The following is a 21296-nucleotide window of genomic DNA, read 5'->3' as shown; positions in this document are numbered from 1 at the left end:
TACCAGCTTGGCGCCACACCAGACCGCCGCGCCGAGAGTGCACGGAACGTCATCAGTATTCGCGGATTCTCGTCTTCCGTTTTCGTTCGCAACGAATAGAGAAGTGTTCTTCGACTGCCAAGCATTCTGGTCCATCGTGCAGCTTTTGGCTTTTAACGCGATTTTTCATTATTCATCGTATTATTCTACCGCAGTGCGCGCGCGCGCGCGCGCGTCAGTCTTTACTTTGAATATAATTTATGGTTCAATATGTCAAAAATGATGTTCAATTATAATGTGTGGATATAAGTACTTCTCGCTCTTCTATTTTGCCTCCGTTCCAGAATCCAGAATACATGACACGGCTAGGCCGCAATCAGGTAATTAGAATACAGTTGCGTGTGAGTGTGTCGGTGCGATGTGTAACATCGGTGTTGCGCGAATGAGAATAAATCAGTTTAACGATCGTACTTGGATCCATTGCGTTCGCCGTCATTTTATTGTGATATACCTAACGAGCTGACAAGCGGGACAGATGTTTCGCGGCTATCGCGAGCGCTCCTAAAATCGTTCTCTAAAGGGACCACCTCGTCGGCGCGGCGGCGAATTACGTCTCGTCGCGACAACGTCGTTGGTGGTGCATCTGTTGCAAATTAAGACGGCCTATAAAAAGGCGCTACTTCGTCGAAAGTACCGCGGAGTCCTTGAGCGACAAGTAGAGCAAATTACGAATGCGGACTTGTTTCGCGGAAATATCGCTTATAAGCTGTATTGTTACTCGTTATTATCTACTCGTTGTATTTCAACAATAATTGAAATATGAAAAATTATATAGAATATTGGGGGGGGGGGGAGGCATCATTAACAATGAGTCGAGTAAAAGCTCACGCTTGTTCTCTAAAGCATAAATAGATAAATATCATAAGTTCGCGTGCGAGATTTGTCAACAGCCTCGTTATCTCCCTCGTCTCGGTTCTCTCAACGAGAGATTCGCGTCAAGTTGCATCCGCGACGCAACGGCCGGAGTGAAGATGCAGACGGGATAGAAATTTGTGTTACGGATGAACATGTCGCGCGCGCGCGCGCACGATTGGAGCCCCAAGACATCAGAGGCGCCGCCGCGCAAACTCTACTAATGGACGTTCGAAGACGACGAACCGGCGAGCGCTGGGAACCGGATGGGAGACATGGAGACGGAAGAAAGGGGGCTTCTTACTGTTTGTCGTTTGAATGTTTTAGGATCTCTGCTTAACCAACTTACTTACTGCCCCTGTGGGAGACAGCCGCTGCCGTGTTTGCACGGAACGTTTCTTTCCTTACCCTCCATCTCCCTTCCCCCGAGTAGTGGTGGTGGCAGAGAGTGGTGATGGCGGTGGTGGTGGTGTACCGTCCATCCATTCGTCGTATACTTCTCCTTTTTCACTTTTCTTGAAACCGCGGACACCTTCTGTGTCGCTCTACACAGCCAGACGTTTCTCTATGACAGATGCTTCTGCAAACACGCGTATCTGTTTGCGCTTTCTGGCGGCTGTGCGCAGACACCACCGTATTTTCGGTGTGTGCAACGGGCGGCAGTTAAAAATCGACGTGCCACTATCGCCTACTATTTTTCTACCGATTTTCGTGTTCAAATTTGCTTCCGGGTACGCCGCGCCGTGTCGGTTTGCTCAGTCGGCGTTATATTAACGGTGTACCGAGAGGACGGGGATTTGCTTTGGATGGCGGATTGTCCTGCGATCTCTTTTTTTTCTGTTTTTTTTTTTTTTTTTGCGCCATCATTCTCACGCGACAAGTTTTACACAAATTCTTTCGCGTGTTCAATATGCGCGACATATCGAGACAGTAATATAGAATTAGTTAAAACATGTGCAACGTCTTGCATATACGTTATAATCGTGGAAATTTCGTGAAATAAAAAACGTCGAGAAATGTGTTCCAGTATTAATTATTAGAGGTTAAAAGTAATCGCGCGGGCTAAACGACCAATCGAGGCTCGGAAGGACTATACGTTATCGACATTCGTCCGTAAGTCCCACGCATTTTACGTGCCATACGCATGCATCGTCACTGCTCCGAATTATTGAGATAGATTGTGATAAAGTGTTCTGAACTCTGAGGTTATCCGAATGCCTCCACGATCGGGTCACGAGGGGACTGATAATTCGAGAGGACCTCGCTCAACCAGAAGTCGAACAGAAAGGAAAAAAAGGGCGAGGGGGGGAGGGAGACGATTAGTCCGGGGTGAAAAAAAAATGTCGAAGCGTTGACGGGTTTCGAGAGGCCTTAATGTACGCGTTAATTCTCGATTATTGCGTTCCTCCCGGTCATTTATCTCCTTTATGACCGGCGGAGCTATCCATATTTACGATTTTCAAGCGGTCTTTCTCGAAAGTCATTCCCGTGGCTCGTTTTCCTTTCGGCAAGCCGTTAACGCTTTTCTCACGATGATTGTTCTGAATCGATAATGGCCCATTTATAGGATGTTAACATTACCGATAATAATACGATATTCCGTGTCATTAGATAATAATAGATAGCGAACAGTGAGATACGATACTTGTGCGAGTGTAAGTTTAACAACGATACAAGCGAAGAAGAGACGATTGAGCGAAAATATTTCTTTCTGCGTGCAGCAACACTATAGGACATGTAGCCAATTTGTTTAGAAGGACCGGTTTACTGCTGACAGATTAGATTTATTCAAGAGCAGCGATAGTGCTAGCAGCGCGCGAAAAGAGTTCGTACGTGTCCCAAGGGTAAAATATAATACTTGATGCGCGTGTTGTCGACATATGTTTCTCTCACGTGATATGACCGCAATTTAATTTCATTTCTTCGGTAAAATCAGGAAAGCGAGCGTGACGTGAACGAATGGTGAGAGAGAGGATTACGTCGTCTCGCTTCACGCGAGATGTCAGATGATCGGCGCAGCTTTTATGGCGTTAATCAATCGCGCCGAATCTTTTTCCCACGTATCTGCTAGTGACGTGCTAGTTGCAGAAATAAATCATCAGCGAGAAGCATTCGAGCTAATAAATCTAAAATTCGACATTTGTAATTAACGTGTATATATATATACCATATATGTATATTAATTTTGAAATGTGTGTTAGAAAGAAAATTTCAACAGTGCAGATATCAATTTTTTTCGTCTGAGAATAAGTGCGCAATGATGATTGGGAGTATCGCGGATTATGTAATAATAAAATATTTTGATACGCAGCATTAGAATCGCTATATACATCAAAAAAGGGAAGGACCATCTAATATGCTTTTTCAGATACGCTCGCAGTATTATTTCCAAGCTGCGGTTCAATATAATCGATGTGCATTCCGTATTCCGCGCGAGCACGGTCTCTAAACCGCATCGCTCTCTCGACGGGAAAAAAAATAGCGACGGCGGCGGCGGTCAGTATCCCTTCGCGCAAGAGAGTGCCACCCAAGCCCTCATTCGTATTCTGATAAACGAAGGGACGCACGATTACCGGATAGGGTGGCGGTCGCGACTCGTATTCTTCGGGACAATAAAGCCGATACTGGAAACGAAGGGGGTGGCTGTCGCTGTTAGCCAGGAATCCAGGGGGTTAGTTTTGCCGAGCTTTTAACCTTCCGTTACTTCCTTTTTCTCTTCTCTTTTATTTGTTCTCTCCTTGTTTTCCGGCATTTCCTTTTTTCCCCCTTTCTTCTTCTTTTTTTTTTTCAACGTTTGATTCTACGACGATGAAATCACAGGGTCGTAACACCTCGACTGGAAACGAATCCGACGGCTGTCGCCGCGGCGGGGACGAAGTGAAAAAAAAAAGGAGAAGATGAGAGGAGGAGAGTCCGATAATCGGTTTCAATCAGCACCATTGTCGGTCAGCGTAATCCGTCAGGCTGAGGCATCGAAAAAAAGAAAAAAAAAAAAGGAAGAGCAGCGGACAATCGGAGGCAAAAGGGAGCCTCGCTGGCTCAGCGGGAAAAGCCCGTTCCCGGTTAACACACGTATATAGCCTCGTCTAGTCTTTAGCCAATATTTAATGTTCTATATTTAACGGATCGTCTAGATTCTCTACACGTCCGACGCGGTGAGATCGATAAATACGCGATACCACGCTCGTTGTGCCAATGCTCCGAACCATTATTCTAACAGGGAAGTTAGAAGAACCCATGATGTACATAGGTCGTGATATTCCCGTGCTCGTCATTGTTAATACATCAATACGTTTTTAGCTCGCTATTCTTCTAGCCGGTGATTTTTCTATAATCTGTATAGGGAGATAAAAATGGCGTTGCGTATCCGCTTTTCTCAACCATATGGGAAGCGATCCAAGAGTAAAACGTTTATCGTCGCCGGTGGTACGGAAGTTAATTAATTTCGGAATAAATTCGCCGTTACGTCATTGTAAACGAAGGAAACAGTCCGTGAAATTTATCTTATATGTCGGGTGCGGCGATAAGAGGCTATAGCTTCTGCAACACTGTCGGATCCGCAGAGGTGTTTCGAATCATCGCCGTATATTCCACGTTCAAGGATCTCAAAGGATTAAGACGCGCTGCTCATAAAATTTCTCGAGCATCATACAATTAGCGCGACGATGCGAACAACCGCGGAAAAAGTGTCGACGGGGCGGTGCGGCGATCGGTGTGGCGCATCACGTTGAAGGATATCGTCTTGTACATACCTCTCGAATATTCCGAGACAATTTTTCCCTTTGCCGAAAGGAAAAATTCGAGACTTCCACTTTTGTGTATTTCACGGCGCATCGAGCATCGCTGGCAATTTCACACTCGTGGCCCGCGCAAACACCCCCTTGCGGCGTTTCTTTCCCATCTTTTCCGCAGCCGTGTATTTCAACACATACCGCGCACTCGTTCCTCGTCAAAGAGCCTGTTTTCCGTATCGCCCCTCGGGTGAGAGGGAGAGACAGAGAGAGAGAGAGAGGGGACAGAGTGGGAAAAAAGAGAAACGGAGTGACGCTTCTTTATACACGCGGCCCGTCTGTAAGCAGCCTGATTTCCGTTTAACGTTTCCCTCCGCTTTTTTTTCCGTATCAACCGCCGAGGAAATCAAGGGAAAAGACGATTCTCGCGTATACCCCTCTAAACCTTGACAATTCTCGCTTAAATAACCTCTTACTTTCATGTAAATATCTGTATATGACTACATCAAACACATTTTTATCCATGGATCTTTTCGTAATTCATAATATAAATCCACAGGAACATTTTGCTGTGGAGTTTATTATGTTATGAACTTTTGAAAAAGAAGTTTTATCGTTACGTTACGTTAATAATCTGCATAATTTGAGTTTAATACTTTTATTATAGTTTAATCGTATATATACATTTATTCTTGAGATTCTTCACGATAAAGTGTTAAAGACATAGTGTGGAAGAAGAGCGATTGAATATCCGTTTCTCTCTTCAAAGTGCCAGACTTGGCTCGCGAAGTTTATCGGAAATTATCATGACGGCGTGCGGTGGCACTGGTTGGCGACAGTACCTATTTGCTTTCATTCAGTGATCAAAGAACGGCGTTAAGTCGATAATCTTTATTTCTTCGCGTGCACAGTAGACCCATTCAACGGATTTGCCGAGTCCATAAAGCTTCTACGCAATTTGGCTTGACACCGGAATTAAATATTATAGCTGCAATGCCGGTTCTCTCTATACATATAATCGTGATTTAAATATCCATTTAAATTTTTTCTACTATCTTTTAGCATAATAATGAACGCAATAATATAAATTTCACGCAAGTTGAATTTTTTAAATTAAACTGTATAATGGTACAAAGCAACAATAAAAAACAAACACATTTCATCTGTTCTTACAAAGAAAATTCGTATTAATCCACCTGAAATTATCGAAAAAAAAAAAAAAAAACAAGATTAGAAATAGCACCGTTATTAATATTTTTCGTCACCTATTTATGACACCTGTCACATTTCGCTGAGCAGCAGCGTTTACAAAGTAGCCTCGGAAATTGGTACGAATTCGTGTGGTAGGAAAAAAAGAGCACAGAGGAAAGGAGTTCCTCATGTTCGCTCGACCATCCAGACGGCCTGCTATTGGCTTGTCGACTTACGTGCAAGTCGGCCATAATGCCTGAACCGGATGATGGAAAAGCCACCCTCGATTCGGGCCAATTAGCTTCCGGGCGAGTAAGTGGCAGAGAAACCCCCCAAGGATCCATTTCTCTCCTACATTCCCCTTTTTCCACCTCTTCCTCCTCCTCCTCCTCCTCGCCGACGTCGTCTTCGCCATCAAGCCACCACGAATTGACCTAACTTCGCTGGTCTCGCTTCGCTAACAAGCGAGACCGTCGACGTCGCGTCGCCGAGCCGTCTGTAAACTCGAAGTTCATCGCCTAATTCGTTCTTAGAACTGGAAGACACTCCGTCACGCTTCCACGCGTCGCTTCTCAGAACTCAGATTGATTCAAACTAATTGACTTCCTCGAAATTATGCGTCTAATCGCGAGCTCCGAGGTCACATCTACGGTAAAAGATGGCGCGAACTGGAAACATCAGGATTAGATTTAAGTGTTCAATCAAGACGAACTCCAAAGGTCTCTCGCAATGTGTGCGCGATCAGTTGAAAAATGAATCAGGGTCATCTCCAATTATGCCACGCATACATTTTATATTTATGTGTCCACGAATATAATTAATAAAACATTTTTTTTTTTTGGTTGCACATATTATTCCAGTTTACTCGTTCATTTGTGTCTTTAGTTTTATATCATTGAAGTTTTATACTTTAATTCGATTTCCAATTTTTTAAAACTTTTTACGTACTCAAAATTCAAAGTAAAATCTTTTAATATCTCGCTGCGAATTTTAATATTTCCTAAGTAAACACCTATATTTCTAGTAAACACCTATATTTATTAAATCTCGACTATTAATACACGAAAGTACTGAGAAAAACTGAGAAAAACCGCCCTTATTTTTATTCCGCGTGACAAAAGTCCCGAGATGGGCCAGTCGCATTCGCGTTCGGAACACGTCCTCCTACACGGCGGGTCCTCCGCCCAGGGGTAGAAAAATCCACCCCTTTTTCAGGCGGTCGATACCAGGACGACCAACCTTACCACCACCTTTCCCTTGCCTCTTCCGTGCGTTTCACCCCCGTCGCCTCGTCGTCTTTGCTTCGTCGCACCCTCGTGTGGTGAGCGGGCTCTCTCGCTCGCACCCTCGCCTTCGGTGAAAAGTTTCACTCCTCCGCCGCTTTCTGCCGAGGTGGCGCTACGCTCGCCATCAAGAACCTCCCTTTCGTCTTCCTCCCATCCGCCGCCCCCGCGCATCGTCCACATACGCGAACCACTCCTTTATCCTTTCCCGTCCGATGGCTCTCTCCCAGTATATCCTTCTCTCGTTATTCTCGGGTATACGTTCAGATCTTGCTCGAACTTAAATGTATGTACTGTACACTTTGTGCGCGTGTAAGTGGACGAAAGTGCACGAGGTTCGCGAACATTGCAAACTGAACTGCACATGGTCACCTGATGTACCGATGGCTAAGTAATCCTCGGACCATCGGACAACTTCTTGATTCTCAAAGTGAGAAAGTCCCGTTGTTCCTTTTTCGTCTCTTTTCTTTGGAAATTTTTCCTTGATTTTTTATCTTTGTGTCGAAGCACATTCTACTCTCCACCTTTACTTCCTCACTGCGACGAGGAAATTTTGCCGTATCATTGTCAATACTTTGATGGTGGACTCCTTATTTTTAGTCTCTCGCTGAAGTAGTCCCTTTCAAACCCAAGAGATTTGTTTGCTCTTCTGTACGATCAGTTGACCAAACTGACCGAGGACAGCAATGGCAAGGTTTTGTTGCACTCTATCATCTTCTCGGTTTGACCAGTGCAATGTGTCGAAGGCTAAATTATTCCCTCCTTCTAATATAACGATTTGTCTGGTTTTATTTTTCGTTTACAACTTACATATACATATATTAAATATTATTCCTATTACGTGGAAATTTTTGAAACCGCAGAATAAATCGGCCTATAAGTTGTTAAGCGCTTAAACTTTTTTATTGATCCATATATTTTGAAGATACATGTATCGCGTTGGGTCTGAAAAAAGCGGCACGCCTAAAGAGATCTTCGGATTCCGTGATCCTGATGGTGCAAGGATGAGCGACCGGCGGGGTAGAGGGTAAGGAGAGAGGAGCGCGAAGGAGAGACGCGAGAAAGAGGCGAGACGTGGCGGCAGAGCAGCGTGTGCAGGTTCGTGATTCGAAGTAGGTGGGCCCCAGGTAGCCAGGACAGATAACACCCGGAGATTACCGCGGACAGAGTCATTAGCAGCGTCGGCTTCTGTGTCGGCCAAGATATTCTCTCACTTTCCTCCCCTACCGTCCCAATGCTGCTTTCTCCCCCTGCTCGTCTCACCGTCCATTCGTCCGCCGTGCGGTTTTATCTGGCTGGTCAATTCACGCGGCACGATATACATGCCGGACCGCTTCAGATCCTACCACTTACTTTCCATCGTCCTCCGACCATCTTCTATTCCCTCCTTTCTCCCTCTTGCCCCCTTTTCCCTTTCTTTTTCTCTCTCTATAGGCTTGTCTCGCGATACTAGCCTCCTCCCCTTTCTTCTCTCGTGAACCGTGTCCTCCTGGCACCACCGTCTTACCTTTTTACCCCTCTTTTGCCGGCATATTCTACGAGCAGAATGTACCGCGAAAGACGCGCATTTGCCGCGCTCGAGCGAGTCCAGATTAGAGTCCGGAGAAATACTAATTGCTCCGATCGGCGTTCGCACATATTTTCCACGGCGCCAGAGGCGTGTCGAGGCCGAAGGTCCACGAGAAACGAGATAGTGACGAGGGGACTGCCGGGGCGTCGCGCGAGGGACCGGAAGGGGGACCCAAAGGCGGTAGTGGCGGTAACGGTGGCTCGAGGGAAAGAGAGAAAAAGAAGGAAAAGAGAAACATTTTCTGCTTTGATAGGCTAATGACAAACGCCTAGATTGCCGGCTTATCACTCGGCCAGCGCTAATTATTTCCCCTTTGTACCGCGCCGCGCATAATGGCGTCCGTGCAGAAACGAGCGAGGGCTCTCTCTCTCTACCTCTCTCTTTCTCTTTTCACTTCACATGTGCCGTACTAATTTACACGCACGAGCGGCACGTCGACGAATTTTATTTGTTACCGTATGCGGTGGCAGCAAACGTGAATTTATCGCTGCGGATTGACGGAGTGACGTCGTACGTTACGATCAGTCCCTTCACTTAAGCTCTATACGCACTCCAGTGATTATCGACACGGTGGACCTTTGGCCCCTGTGCGTTTCTCTCTCTATTGACGACTTCTGTTTTACCCCTATTTACGCGTCCAATATATGGATCAACACAGTTGAATGCAAATTTTCGTTTGCACGAATAATCGTCGCAGTTATTCCTGAATATCCGCAGTCTTTCTGAACTTTTCAATTCTTCTGTCTTATCATCGCGAAGTCAATTTAGAGATCAAATTCAGAAGAACGGCAGAATCTCCACAAATGTATGAATTACGTAATATTAATTGTTAGAATTTTATCAGAAAAATTATGATATAAAAGCTAGCTTTATTTCTCAGGTAATTTTTATAGTTTCAATAAATTTTTAACTTTTTGTACAAGCAGATTGACAGGTTTTTATCTTGAATGATATTATTGTATGAAAAATTTTTACAAAGTAAATGTTTTAGAGCTTTCTCGCCTATACATGCACGCGTATCAGTATAATGCCGCAATATATTGCTAAGAAGCAGTTTCGAGAATTTCAACTTAACGCTATTAAGAACTTTCCTCAGCATCTCGGAAACTTCTGTGGTAATTTGCCCTCCTCCCCCCTTCCCCTCTCCCCACTACTTTGAAGAGTCATGATTCTTTAGCCATGCTCACTTGCTCTCCCGTTTATCGACAGCAATTTGTGATTCGTTAAAAGACATGTTACATTCGTATCCACTTTTCAAACGTTTCCCGACTGCGAAAGTTCTCATTCAAGCGTACGATAATTATCCGGATTTCGTGAGTGAAGCATTTGACGCATAAACAGATTTATCAGCCAACGAGGATACGTCCATTCGTTCTTTGTCAATGGTAGAATTATGTTCTCGGCAATCTTGTTAGTTGCTGTTCCCGCAATGAAACGAGATGCTCCGAACAGTATCTGCATAAAAGGAAGGCAGTCGTTTATATGACGAAATCATAAAAGAATACAGGAAAAAGTGAAAACGGAAAACTATGTCAACCTGGCGTCGAAATTAGGATAGGATGTATTTTTTTAAATCGCGTTTTCTGATTGTTTTTTTTTCCTTCGTCGAAAGTTCGCTCATTCTGTCAGCACGACATCCGTTTATAGAGAGACAGACAATGTGTTAACCTATAAAATATGTATAAGAAATGTAAATTAATTATTTCTTTAACTTGACTGCATCTTATTGTTATAATATATTAATAAAATTATATACATATATAAGACGTCTATACGCATTTGTTATAATTGATAGATTTTTTTTTATGAATTTGTGACAATTTTGAACTTTTTCTTAAAGTAAAATTTATAGGGAAGATTAAAATACAGTACAGTTTCTATTGATTTATCTTGAAAAACGATATTTATACCTTTCGTATTATTACATAATGATTTAGCCTTCGCTGTTAATTACAGAATACAAAATGTAGGGCTTCCGCGAACGATTCTTGGCATGTCTGTCTAGGTTTCTAGACTAACTCGGCATTAATTCTTTAATAATATTGTTCACGATATCAGCAAAAGCTTGGATCGAAGTACCATCTTATTTCACATTTTATTAAGAAGTTCATAAAAATAATGTAAAACGTTTTATATTAAAAATACATACAATTTTAGCTTCCACAGCTGAAATTTTTCGCAAAACTTGTTTCTCCCAAGGCATCGGGACCGATTTAAGGATGCACAAACCACAAACGATATTAAATAATAAATACTTCTTTCGAACGAGCGCGAAGATTCTTCTCGGTTTAGTGAAGAAACATTACGATCTCTGGCATGGTGATCCGATTTTAACGCCACGTTGAAATCAATCTCGCTCCTGCTTAGGGGACACTGTAATCGCGGCACACACGGATAATACAAGTGCGCGGTACATTTTATTTGGCGAAATAACAGAGCAGAGGACTACGGAATCCGAATTGAATTATTAAGCGAATTCGATTGCGCCCGGCAGAGCGATCGATATCCAGAATACGGCCGGCCATGTTTCGGAGCTTATCGATCGCAACATACGTACGCGCTGAATAACTACCATATAAATTATGCGAATGACGATCTAGGCCGATGCCGCCGATAGCGGGTGGATGCGGGTCGGGACTGACCCGTTGCAGATGCGAGAATCCGTCTATACGTGAATTCGACGGTGGAAATCGAGCGATGACACACGCGGCTTCCGGTTATCGATCGCGCACGGTGATTTGCTCGTTACCGCTCACGTATTAATCTCGCTCTTTCTCTCCCCCTTCACGTATGCCACGGACGCGTGCGCGAGCTACGCGCGAGTTTGCCCTTTTCGTTTTGCGTGCCGGAATATTCTCAACAGCCGTTCGGATCGTGTAATATAAAAGCAACGCGAGCGCAGGCAAATTTGCTCCGGACGCGCGACGTGAGTCTCGCGAGCGACGTGCATATTCGCGTCCGTTCAACAAGATCGATGGACGTACACGCCGTGTAACGCGCGAGCTTTTTTTAAATCTCAGGATGAGATCGATATAAATTATCGTAATCGGCAAGTTCGTCGTTTCGACAATTTTTAACAAATTTGTTTACGAACAGGGATAATTCGTATCGTTGTGTATAAATATATACTCTATTTTGTTCGAAATATCATGTAACTGTTTCTGTCATAAAATCAGCTAAGTGCTAATAAAATGTTAAGTCTTTAACGAATATAATCATGTTTTTAGTGCAAAGATAATAACTGTGATCGTCATCGTTAGCAACGATAAAAGCTCTCTCTCGGAAAGCTCAATTGTGTTCGCGGACTTTATATCGATCAACTCGGCATGATGCATCAGTGTGTAATAGCCGCTTTGCCAAGCTCATGCTTTCTTGGCTCGCACGGAACTTTATGAAATACTTGCACGAAGATTAATTAACCCGAGAGAAAGAGTAACGTGCCGACGCACGCTCTCTGATTGTGTGATTAACGGCAACACCTTCTTGACACTTTTTTAATCTGACGTATCTCTCTATATTTTTCTTCGTGCAAAATCGCTCTCTCGTGTCTCGCGCTACTTTTGTTTCTTAATTTTGCACCGTGCCGTAGATCACTTTCAGACCACGCTCGCCGATGGTTAATCACGAGACTTCCGAGACTTCCGCGACTTTTACGTGATGCTAAATAGAACGCTTCGTACATTGTTCGTGAGAAACGAAAAGGAAAGAAAATTTGAAGGCATTTGAAAAAATATAGGAAAAAAAAACTTGATTTCTCGTTGTATTTTCTCTTGACTCGATTTTAAAATTATCTACCGCATAATTGACGGCACCATCGAGTAATTGGTCTGAGAGTACATAAGCGAAGCGAAATAATTGCAAACGTTCTTTGTCAAAGCTAACCTAAAACAATCTGTCCCAATGTATGATCCCTTTCTTATTGCAGACGATACTGAATTCGATGCACAAGTATCAGCCGAGGTTTCACCTCGTGCGAGCCAATGACATCCTGAAACTTCCGTATTCGACGTTCAGGAGTTATGTTTTTAAGGAGACGGAATTCATCGCCGTGACGGCCTATCAAAATGAAAAGGTAAGTGACCTTTAAATTACTCAAACACATCCACACACGTGAAAAGGATTTTTCGTCAAATTAATTTTGTTAATATTAGAATAGAATTTTTCGGGGAAATCAAAAGACTTGTGATTATTTTTTAATGCCTAAAACTCCTGTAGGCCAAGCATAGAATTTATATTTCGGTATTTTCTGTTTATCTTGTAAAATTTATTGATGCGCGCAGAAATATAATCCCACCTTTTTTTATATGTCAAAAGTTCATCACTTTATCGCAGAGGAAATGTAAAGCTCACACGTGGCGACGAGAATTCGTTAGAAGAGAACAATCTCGCGTTACGATCTAACAGAGAGCGGGCCGTTTTGGTTTCTGGCCTTCCGTTAATTAATATTTCTCCGCGTTCCTGTGCCTTGATAAAGTCATGGATGCGAGAATCATTTCGTGGAATAACGTCTTCTCGGTACGCATTATTCTCAGTGAATGAGTCGCTCACACGCACGTGTGGCCGTAAGAAGAGACCGGGCCTTGTATAGATTTTTGGTAGGTCGGCTAATACACTCCTATCTTAATTATCGCGCCTTCTCGGTATAAGAAGCAAAGCGAGAAAGTATATTAGCTCGAGAGCCCGCAGGCTTGTTAAATCCGAACTTATAACGAAATATTGTTTAATTTGCAAACTTGTTTCTAATCCATACTCAAATCTATTTATTTTGTTTGCACACACAGATTACTCAGCTGAAGATCGATAACAACCCCTTTGCGAAAGGATTTCGAGATACTGGTGCGGGGAAGCGCGAGAAAAAGTGAGTGTCGCTTTCAAAACTGCACTATATAAACGCACAGTATATTTTTTAACACTTTCCTGAAATTAAAGTACAAGCTTTCTCGAAATTAAAACAAACCTACGCCAGAGTATACAAATATTTTGCTGCATATGTATGTGTGTTTCTAAAAGAGTCGTTTACTTCGCTCTGTAACAGTTTCAAGAGAGGTTTATTTACAAAAATTTATGAAAATCGTTCAATACCTATATAATCAGGAAAGAGTTATAAAAATCAGTAAGCTAAGTATCTTTCGAGCATCCTACGATGGCGAAATCGTATGACTCGGAATCTACGTTAATGTACAACGGATTAAAAACTACCCTAAATGCAAAGCAGGATATGCCCTCTCTTTGAATTGCGTTTTGTGACGAGTAAAGAGCGCGAATCTGTCTTCGGGGTCGACCTAATTGATCGTAGACCTTTCGAGCTTCCCCTCGATCGACGCTATTATGCCGACCTTAGGGTCACCCCATGAGCTAAGGGTTGGTTTCACAGGGCTCATTTGCACTCCGCATCGCCGGCAGTGCCGTCCATTTATATTCAATATTGCGGGTTTATGAGCTTATGTCAGCGAACAATCCCTCGGAGGGGATTGCTGGTTCGTCGTTGCCGTGGACCAGGCTGCTATGGAAACTCATTTCGATGTAATAAGTCGCGGGGTGAAAACTCAAGTAGATTTTGATGAAATTAAGTCGCTATGCATAACAATTTAAGCTGTTCCTAGTTCTCGTTATGCCATTAAAAAGCTCTCATAATTTTTTAAACGGAAAAGAATATTCTGTTTGTGGTGTCGCGGTGTATCTTGTATCAAGAAACGTATTATGTTACGCGGGAAGACAAAAAAGAACGATGCCGCGGGTCAGAAAATTTTCGGAAAATTGCGGCAGTCTGCGACGTCGAGCGGATAAAGAAAGGGCCAGGTTAATCGAGAAAATATGCAAAACAGGGGGCGCGTCGCCGCGGCACCGCCTAATTAGAATAAGGGTTAGTTTTGGCTTATGGTTTCGGTTAAGGGTGGTTGGATGCCATCAGGAAGCCACAGGGAAACCGGAAAGAGAGAAAGAGACAGTGCACTGGCAGGGAAACCAACAGAAAGAGACCGCGAGAGAAAGAGAGTGGTATAGTGAGAGAGAGGGATCGGGGTTGGAACATAGCCAATCATCGGATTAGCATACTGATGCTCAGGGGCGGCGCTATCGTTAACGTGGAGGGTGCCACTCTTGACGGCTTTGAATTTTATATTGGCCCTACAGATCGTTTTGTGGCTGTATAAAGACTGCGCTTCAAGAGCAGCTTCGGTAGATCTTCTGATGAAAGCGCGAAATCTCTTTTCTTCATCCTGTAAGTTATTTTTTCATATCTTCGGTTGTGCATAGACTTCTTTATAATTTATTGGATTACAAATTTTTCGCAGACCCCATAGGAATTTGAAGACCTAGACAATTTTTCAACTTTAAACTATTTCTGCCTCAAATTGCAATAAAAAGACTTAAAAAAACGCTTCAGGTCACATAATTGTATAATCATGTTGCTAAATATTGAAAGAACAATACACTTTATCTGAGGAATATCCTAAAATCGTTCTTAAAGCTTTAAAACGTTTGTTGGAAATATGTGCTGTATGGGAGCGGGACTACAATTTTCTCAGATTTTTTTAAAGCCCTTCGAAAAACAATCGTTCCTCAGCGATTCAAGTGGTCTAAGTGGTAAAATTCAAAGTAGTTTGCGAGGGATTAATTAAGAGCCGCGAGAAAAAACAAGTAGACTAGACGAAGATGTAACCGCGCGAATGTATACCTACAGCAAAGTCAGTCTCATCGGAATTCAATCGCTACATGATAATTTAGGCGCAACATTCCCCGATTATAGTATAGAAATGTAAAGTGTATTGCGTGACTATATACTCAAATAAAATCACTACACTCGATACCGCGATAGAGTTAAACGACACTGACAGCCGGCGCATTGTTTCGTTAATTTTTTAACAACGCGCGACGCGGCGTTTCGTCACGAGATGTAACGCCACTCGAGCGTGACGAGTTGATTCGCTACGCCGCTTTAAAAAGGAAAAAAAGAAAGAGAGGGAGAAAGAGAAGGAAGGAACCGCTCCAGTGCGGCACGTTGTCACGTCATTTATCATCGTACACACCGCGGAAAGATCGTATTGCGATATGCGTGGTGTGCGGATTAACCCGTTCGCTCGTGAAACTCCCACGATCGTGCGTTAATATACGTGTACATACAACAATACGTATTTCCTATAGCGATGCATTTTAGCACAAGGTATTAAATTAACAGCTGTTACGTTAACCATTGTCTCCGGGGTTAACTTTCGTGATCGGTACTCGCTTATTGCAGGTATATCACAAACGTCATGAGCGTTAATGAGCAAACCAGCGCCGAGATATCTAGATGAAGCCAGCGAATTTTATTCAACTTTTAATTATCCGCAGAGCAGTTGGGATTCCTGTGCGTTTTTCCGCAAAGCATTCTTATTAGATATATACATATAATTATAGCTCGACTAGCCGCCTTAAGCCGTAATCACCCTAGCGATTGCGCGATCGTGATTGACGATTGAGAATTACTTTTCAACCAATTAGAACAAAGCAGTTACCGATTGCTTTGCTCTAACTGGTTGAAAAGTAATCTTCAATCGTGCAATCGCTAGGGTGATTACGGCTTTATATAGGCTTTATCCCCGATTCTTGTTGATCTTGTGTTGTCTGTTCTGGATAATATTGAAAACACTAAGGATAACATGTAACCAACAATTTAAATAGATACTTAACTTATTTATTGGCGATGCAACGAACAGTTGTGTTTCTTGCCGTTTGATATCTCGCAATTTCTATTTTCATTTATGCCAAACTGTCATTTGCTAGCTTCCTCGATCACAACGATAATATATTTGCGATGTTATGTGTGTGTTGATGAATGAAAGATTAATCGTTCCCACGAACTCGTTCTTTTAGACGACGATATAGGCTATAAGCTTTCCGCGAGCTCCGCAATTCCTCCCATAATCGCACCAAATCGAAATACTCGATTCCGCAACCTAATACAGAATTAATTGGCGCACACGGATCCTTTCAGCGCGGGCTCGAACAAAATTTCCTGGAACGCTCCTAATCACGCAAAGGAAACTCGATGTGGTGGGGGGTAGGGGGGGGGGAGGGCTCGGGTAAATCTAATGCATCGTCTCGTGCAGGCAGAACAAACCTAAACCTCGTGTAAGTCTCGGCTATAGCCGTTCGCACAACGAGAGGCTTACCGGTGTCTTAATACCATGTAATGCGATCAGTTCACCAACACAGAAACGCGCGCCTTTGCTCGCTCGCTCGCCCGAGGTGCAGCCGCGCCGCTTCGCGCGCACGCTCCTTCTCGGTGGATGCATCCGTGACACGCACTCGTTGCAGTCCTGAAAGGGTGTGCAGGCTCTCTGGTTTCTCTGTACGTAAGTGCGAGAGTACGCGAAATCAATAATCCGTACACTCCGTGTAGAACTTTCGAGCGAGGTACGGTCCCTCTTCGTCCTCTGAGAGCTCTCGCACAAATAGGGTTACGTCCGCATATACCGTCCTCTCTTTCTTATAGAGCATTCGGGGACGTTCGGAGAGATTTTCCAACGGCGTGGGCATCCCGTGGGCATTTCAAGAGATATAGTTCAACTTTTATTCGCGTTCACCGAGATTGGTTGCGCCAATGTCGCTTAATATACTGAATACCGATTGACAATCCTTTTTCTTTCTTCGCTTCTGTATTTTAATTAGTCGTAGAAACGAGCTAAACGGATAAAAGAATTCATTAACGTAAATTAATCAGAAATCATTAAATCCGCGTGGCACGCTCGATTTCTCTTATGTAAAAGGCCAGTCCGTGTAACGCAGCTCGATAAATCGTGCCAAGATTACGTGAGCCTCGCGAAGATCGGGCGAAAGAAACACGTTGCCCTGGGGAATCAGCGAATAGATCAGTGTGTCGTGAATCGATACGGTATCGCTGTGGCATCGATGAAAAATGATCGTGACTCGGACTCTCGGGTGTGCAGGCGGTCAGACGTCAGCGCGATAAATCACTCTCGATTCCCGCACACCTATGTATGTACAAGCTCGCGATTCACGGAAAAAAAAAAAAGTTCCCCGCGTCGCGCAATATGTAATCGTGCCGCGCGTATATCTTGAGGGTTCTATCGACACGCCGCTCATTTATGCGAGCCGCCGGTAAATACCCACGCACACAGAGGCGCGAATTGCACCACACGAGCTCACGCTCGTCTGTTTATAAGTGCAAATAGCCGCGAGTGGCATAAAGTTAAGCGCACGTGAAGGCAACGCACGCGCGAGCGAGCGAGCGAGCGAACTCTAGACACTTGCCGCATAGGAAAGGCGTTGAAGGCGCAATTAAGATAATTAATCTAATACCACGGCCGCGCCTCGAGGCAATGCAGCTACCGACGCTCGCATAAATCCCTGGGCTTCGCGTTTATTGCATCGCGCCGACGCCGCGCCGCGTAAATTATCACCGCGCGGACGAGCGAAGCGCGCCGCGCTCAGCGTCGGGGCCTTTTGATTTTCCTCGACACAATACCTCTCTGTCTCCCGGAATCGCGATCGCATTGATCGCGTCTTGTTCTCCTCGCACGCGCAACGGCCCAATGCACGCCGTTGTCGAGTTTACGATATTTCATTCGCGTGAGTATAACAGGCGCTGTAGAATTTTCACAGATTCAACGAATCATGCGTGATTGAGATAACATTTAAGTATATACGCACAATCTGCGTGAAAATTTCAAAGAAATCGCACATTAATATTTATAGATAGAACTCGCGCGTGTTTATCTTTGATAGAACTTGTATCACATCTTTGTGTTTCATATTACAAATTAAAATTATTACAGCTTGCTAAACGATTAATATTGATAAAAGAATAATGTGATTCTCAAATTTAAAAGCGATAATAAAAGAAGAGGTAGTGGAAATTAAATAAAATTAACGTCATAGGTAAAGATACATAATTTGAATCACAAATTAACTGTGTTAATGGTTTTATTTTATGCACCGAGAACCTCGTTTGACTCTCTCACTATAGTCCTCCTTTCTAATTATTATTAATTAATATCGATATACATGCATATGTATGTGATCAATTATTATTGTTATACTTCTTCATACGGTTGCATTAACTTCATGTAATTTTTTCAGAATAAACGTTACAGCGACTATTTGCAATTTCAGCTCTTTTTTCTTTATGCTGAATATTAATTCGCCAATAAATCAATTAGTACATATCCTCGAGATATTGCGCTAATATAGATAGAAATCGCCGATTGGCTTTCGCAATCTTCCGGATAAGGAGGATCCTCTTTACCGCTCTCGTCATCTTCGCAATTTTTCGATTGAGACACACGCATACGGTATGCTAACAAAACCACAACGAGAGATCCAGCGTGAACGATTTAGCGTCGAAATTGCCACTGCCAAGAAAGGGAAGTAACTTTATCACCGGCCCTCTCGTTATACTCTCCGAACCAATTATAGTGTGCCGTAATCAATAGGCATTCGCGCGTCTCAAAAGATTGTCAGCTTGCGAACGTCGATAAATCATATATCGGAATAGGCGGAACCCATTTACCTGGTGGCCGCGTGTAGCTCTACTGACGATTGATAACTCGCTAACCACGCCTTTCCATAAATCAATAATCAATCTACTATTATAGAAACGCGAAGGCAATGAGGTTTCTTCGTAACGCAACGCCGCGACAAAATGTCCAAGTTTATTTGTCTTAACGTATACGACTTATATTTTTCACGAAGATTTCCCGGGAGAAGCGATTAAGAGCGCAAAATAAACGTAGCACGCGAATCTCACCAGATTGCTAACTCTGCGTCGTTGTTGCAGAAGGCAGGCGCTAATGACAGTATCGGGCGGCGGTTCCCGTTTGACAGCGGGTGGACCAGCATCTCCGGACAAGCGGCGTTCGTCGAACTCTGCCACCGACCTCATGGACGACGAGGACAAGCTGCTGGATGTGGTTGGACCCGATACGCCGCACCCAGCCCATCACCATCGGGAACGGGAGCACTCTCGCGAGAGAGACGATCGGACGAGCGAACGAGGCGAGGGCAGCGAATCGTCCGGGTCCGAGAGCGGTGGTGGGCCAGGCCCAACGGGGTCCGAAGGTCCACGGCCGGATGTCTCTGTCGGGCCACCGCTTCATCCGCCTCTTTTGCCGTATCTGTACCCGCCAGTGCCCGGACTCTATCCCGGTCCCGGTCACCTGATACCACCCACTCCTCTCGGCCTCCACGGCGGTGTCACGCCCGGTATGCTGTTCAACGCCCAGCTGGCCTTGGCGGCCCAGCATCCGCTCTTCGCACACTATCCCCATCCCCTGGCGAGTCCGCTGCATCAGCTCAAGGGGCACAGATTCGCGCCCTATACCCTCCCGGCGCCCTCGCATGGCTCGGCCTTCGAGACCGTAACCCCCGGTAGCAGAACCCTAAGTCCAAGATCACCGCCGCCGAGGCCGCCGACCGATTCGCCGACGCCCACCGGTGGCGGTGCTCTCATCTCGACGACGCCCAGTTCCGCCGGCGAGCTCAAATCCATCGAGAACATGGTGAACGGGCTGCAGGAGAAGAGAAGGAGAAGTCCGAGTCTGACGCCCGGACATCGGGGCGACGACGCTGGCGGAGGGAGTCCGTGACAGGAGAACGAACCTGTAAGCAGCACCAAGGACGATGACCCTGACGAAGATGAGAACGAGGATTGCGCCGATGAATCCGCCGGCGACCCGGAGGACCTTTCCGCCGACGAGAGGGAGCCGGACTCCACATCGGAGCCATCGTAGCGGCGGGAACGTTGGCTCGTCCGGCATTCGGTTCTCCCTGCCTCTTTCTCGTCCTATTCGGGGATCCTGGCCGTACCAGACGGGAGCGAGGGAGGCCAGACTCTTATACTACAAAGTGCAATTTTATTTCCGGAGTGGCGCCGCGACTCGAAAAATCGTTCACGCGAGCGAGTGCAGCGCCCTTCGTGCTTTCGGGACTGTACAAGGAGTCCCGCGTGTTTCCTGTATCTGTAAATAAACCTACGTGAGAATACGATGTCGCGCGCATTAGGAGGGTATATATACGTCTCTGTTAGGACCGCGAGGCGGAATGCGTTGGACTCTCCACGAATGCTGCGCCGATCGCGCATTGATGTAAATTAGATGAGATCCGAGAATGAATGTGATAGAAGAAAATGAATGTGTGTGTGTGTGTATAAGAGAGAGAGAGAGAGAGAGAGGGGGGAAGAGTCTACGAGCGCGTACCTGTTGTGTCCCGTGTGAGTCTACGTTCTACCTGTGTACGTTAAGTCTTAAAGGAACAAAACAGAGAACGATATTGCAATATAAGAGCACCTCCTAAATAACATCTCTCTGTACTAATTATTAAATACTATATTATAACGATTAGAGAGACGTAAACGCATAAACGCACGACGCTCGATTTATGCCTGAAAAACGCAAAGAAAAAAAAAAAGGAATTCCAAATCCGAAGAATCTTTGGGCCCGAATCGACGCGATCCATAGAGAAAAATAGCGCGACGTGGCATAAATCGCTGATTGGTTCACCGAGGAATAGTGCCACTCTCGAATCCTTTCGTTTTCGAAATTCCACGTTGGCATCGCCCGATGACTCGCGTCCTTTGACCGAAAGATAAAGCCGTGACGTCGGTGAAATAAACTGGTATAGGCGGCCAGT

The 21296-nt window shown here is 44.5% G+C and overlaps 1 protein-coding gene across 1 annotated transcript in view; it reads left to right on the top strand.

Annotated features, from left to right (window-relative positions):
• Nucleotides 1-20944, top strand: part of bi (T-box transcription factor bifid) — an 88534-nt gene extending 67590 nt beyond the window's left edge. Inside the window, exons 5-7 of the mRNA XM_018541007.1 lie at nucleotides 12592-12738; nucleotides 13448-13524; nucleotides 19447-20944. Coding sequence (XP_018396509.1) covers nucleotides 12592-12738; nucleotides 13448-13524; nucleotides 19447-20254 — 1032 coding nt within the window. The 3' untranslated portion in view covers nucleotides 20255-20944. The remainder of the gene's footprint in view (nucleotides 1-12591; nucleotides 12739-13447; nucleotides 13525-19446) is intronic.
• The last annotated feature ends 352 nt before the right edge of the window (nucleotides 20945-21296 follow it).

Source organism: Cyphomyrmex costatus, unplaced genomic scaffold (genome assembly GCF_001594065.2).
Source record: "Cyphomyrmex costatus isolate MS0001 unplaced genomic scaffold, Ccosl1.0 scaffold275, whole genome shotgun sequence".
NCBI classification, from domain to species: Eukaryota; Metazoa; Arthropoda; class Insecta; order Hymenoptera; family Formicidae; genus Cyphomyrmex; species Cyphomyrmex costatus.
The sequence above is the reverse complement of the archived record's forward strand: the minus strand, read 5'-3'. Positions and strand labels throughout refer to the sequence as shown.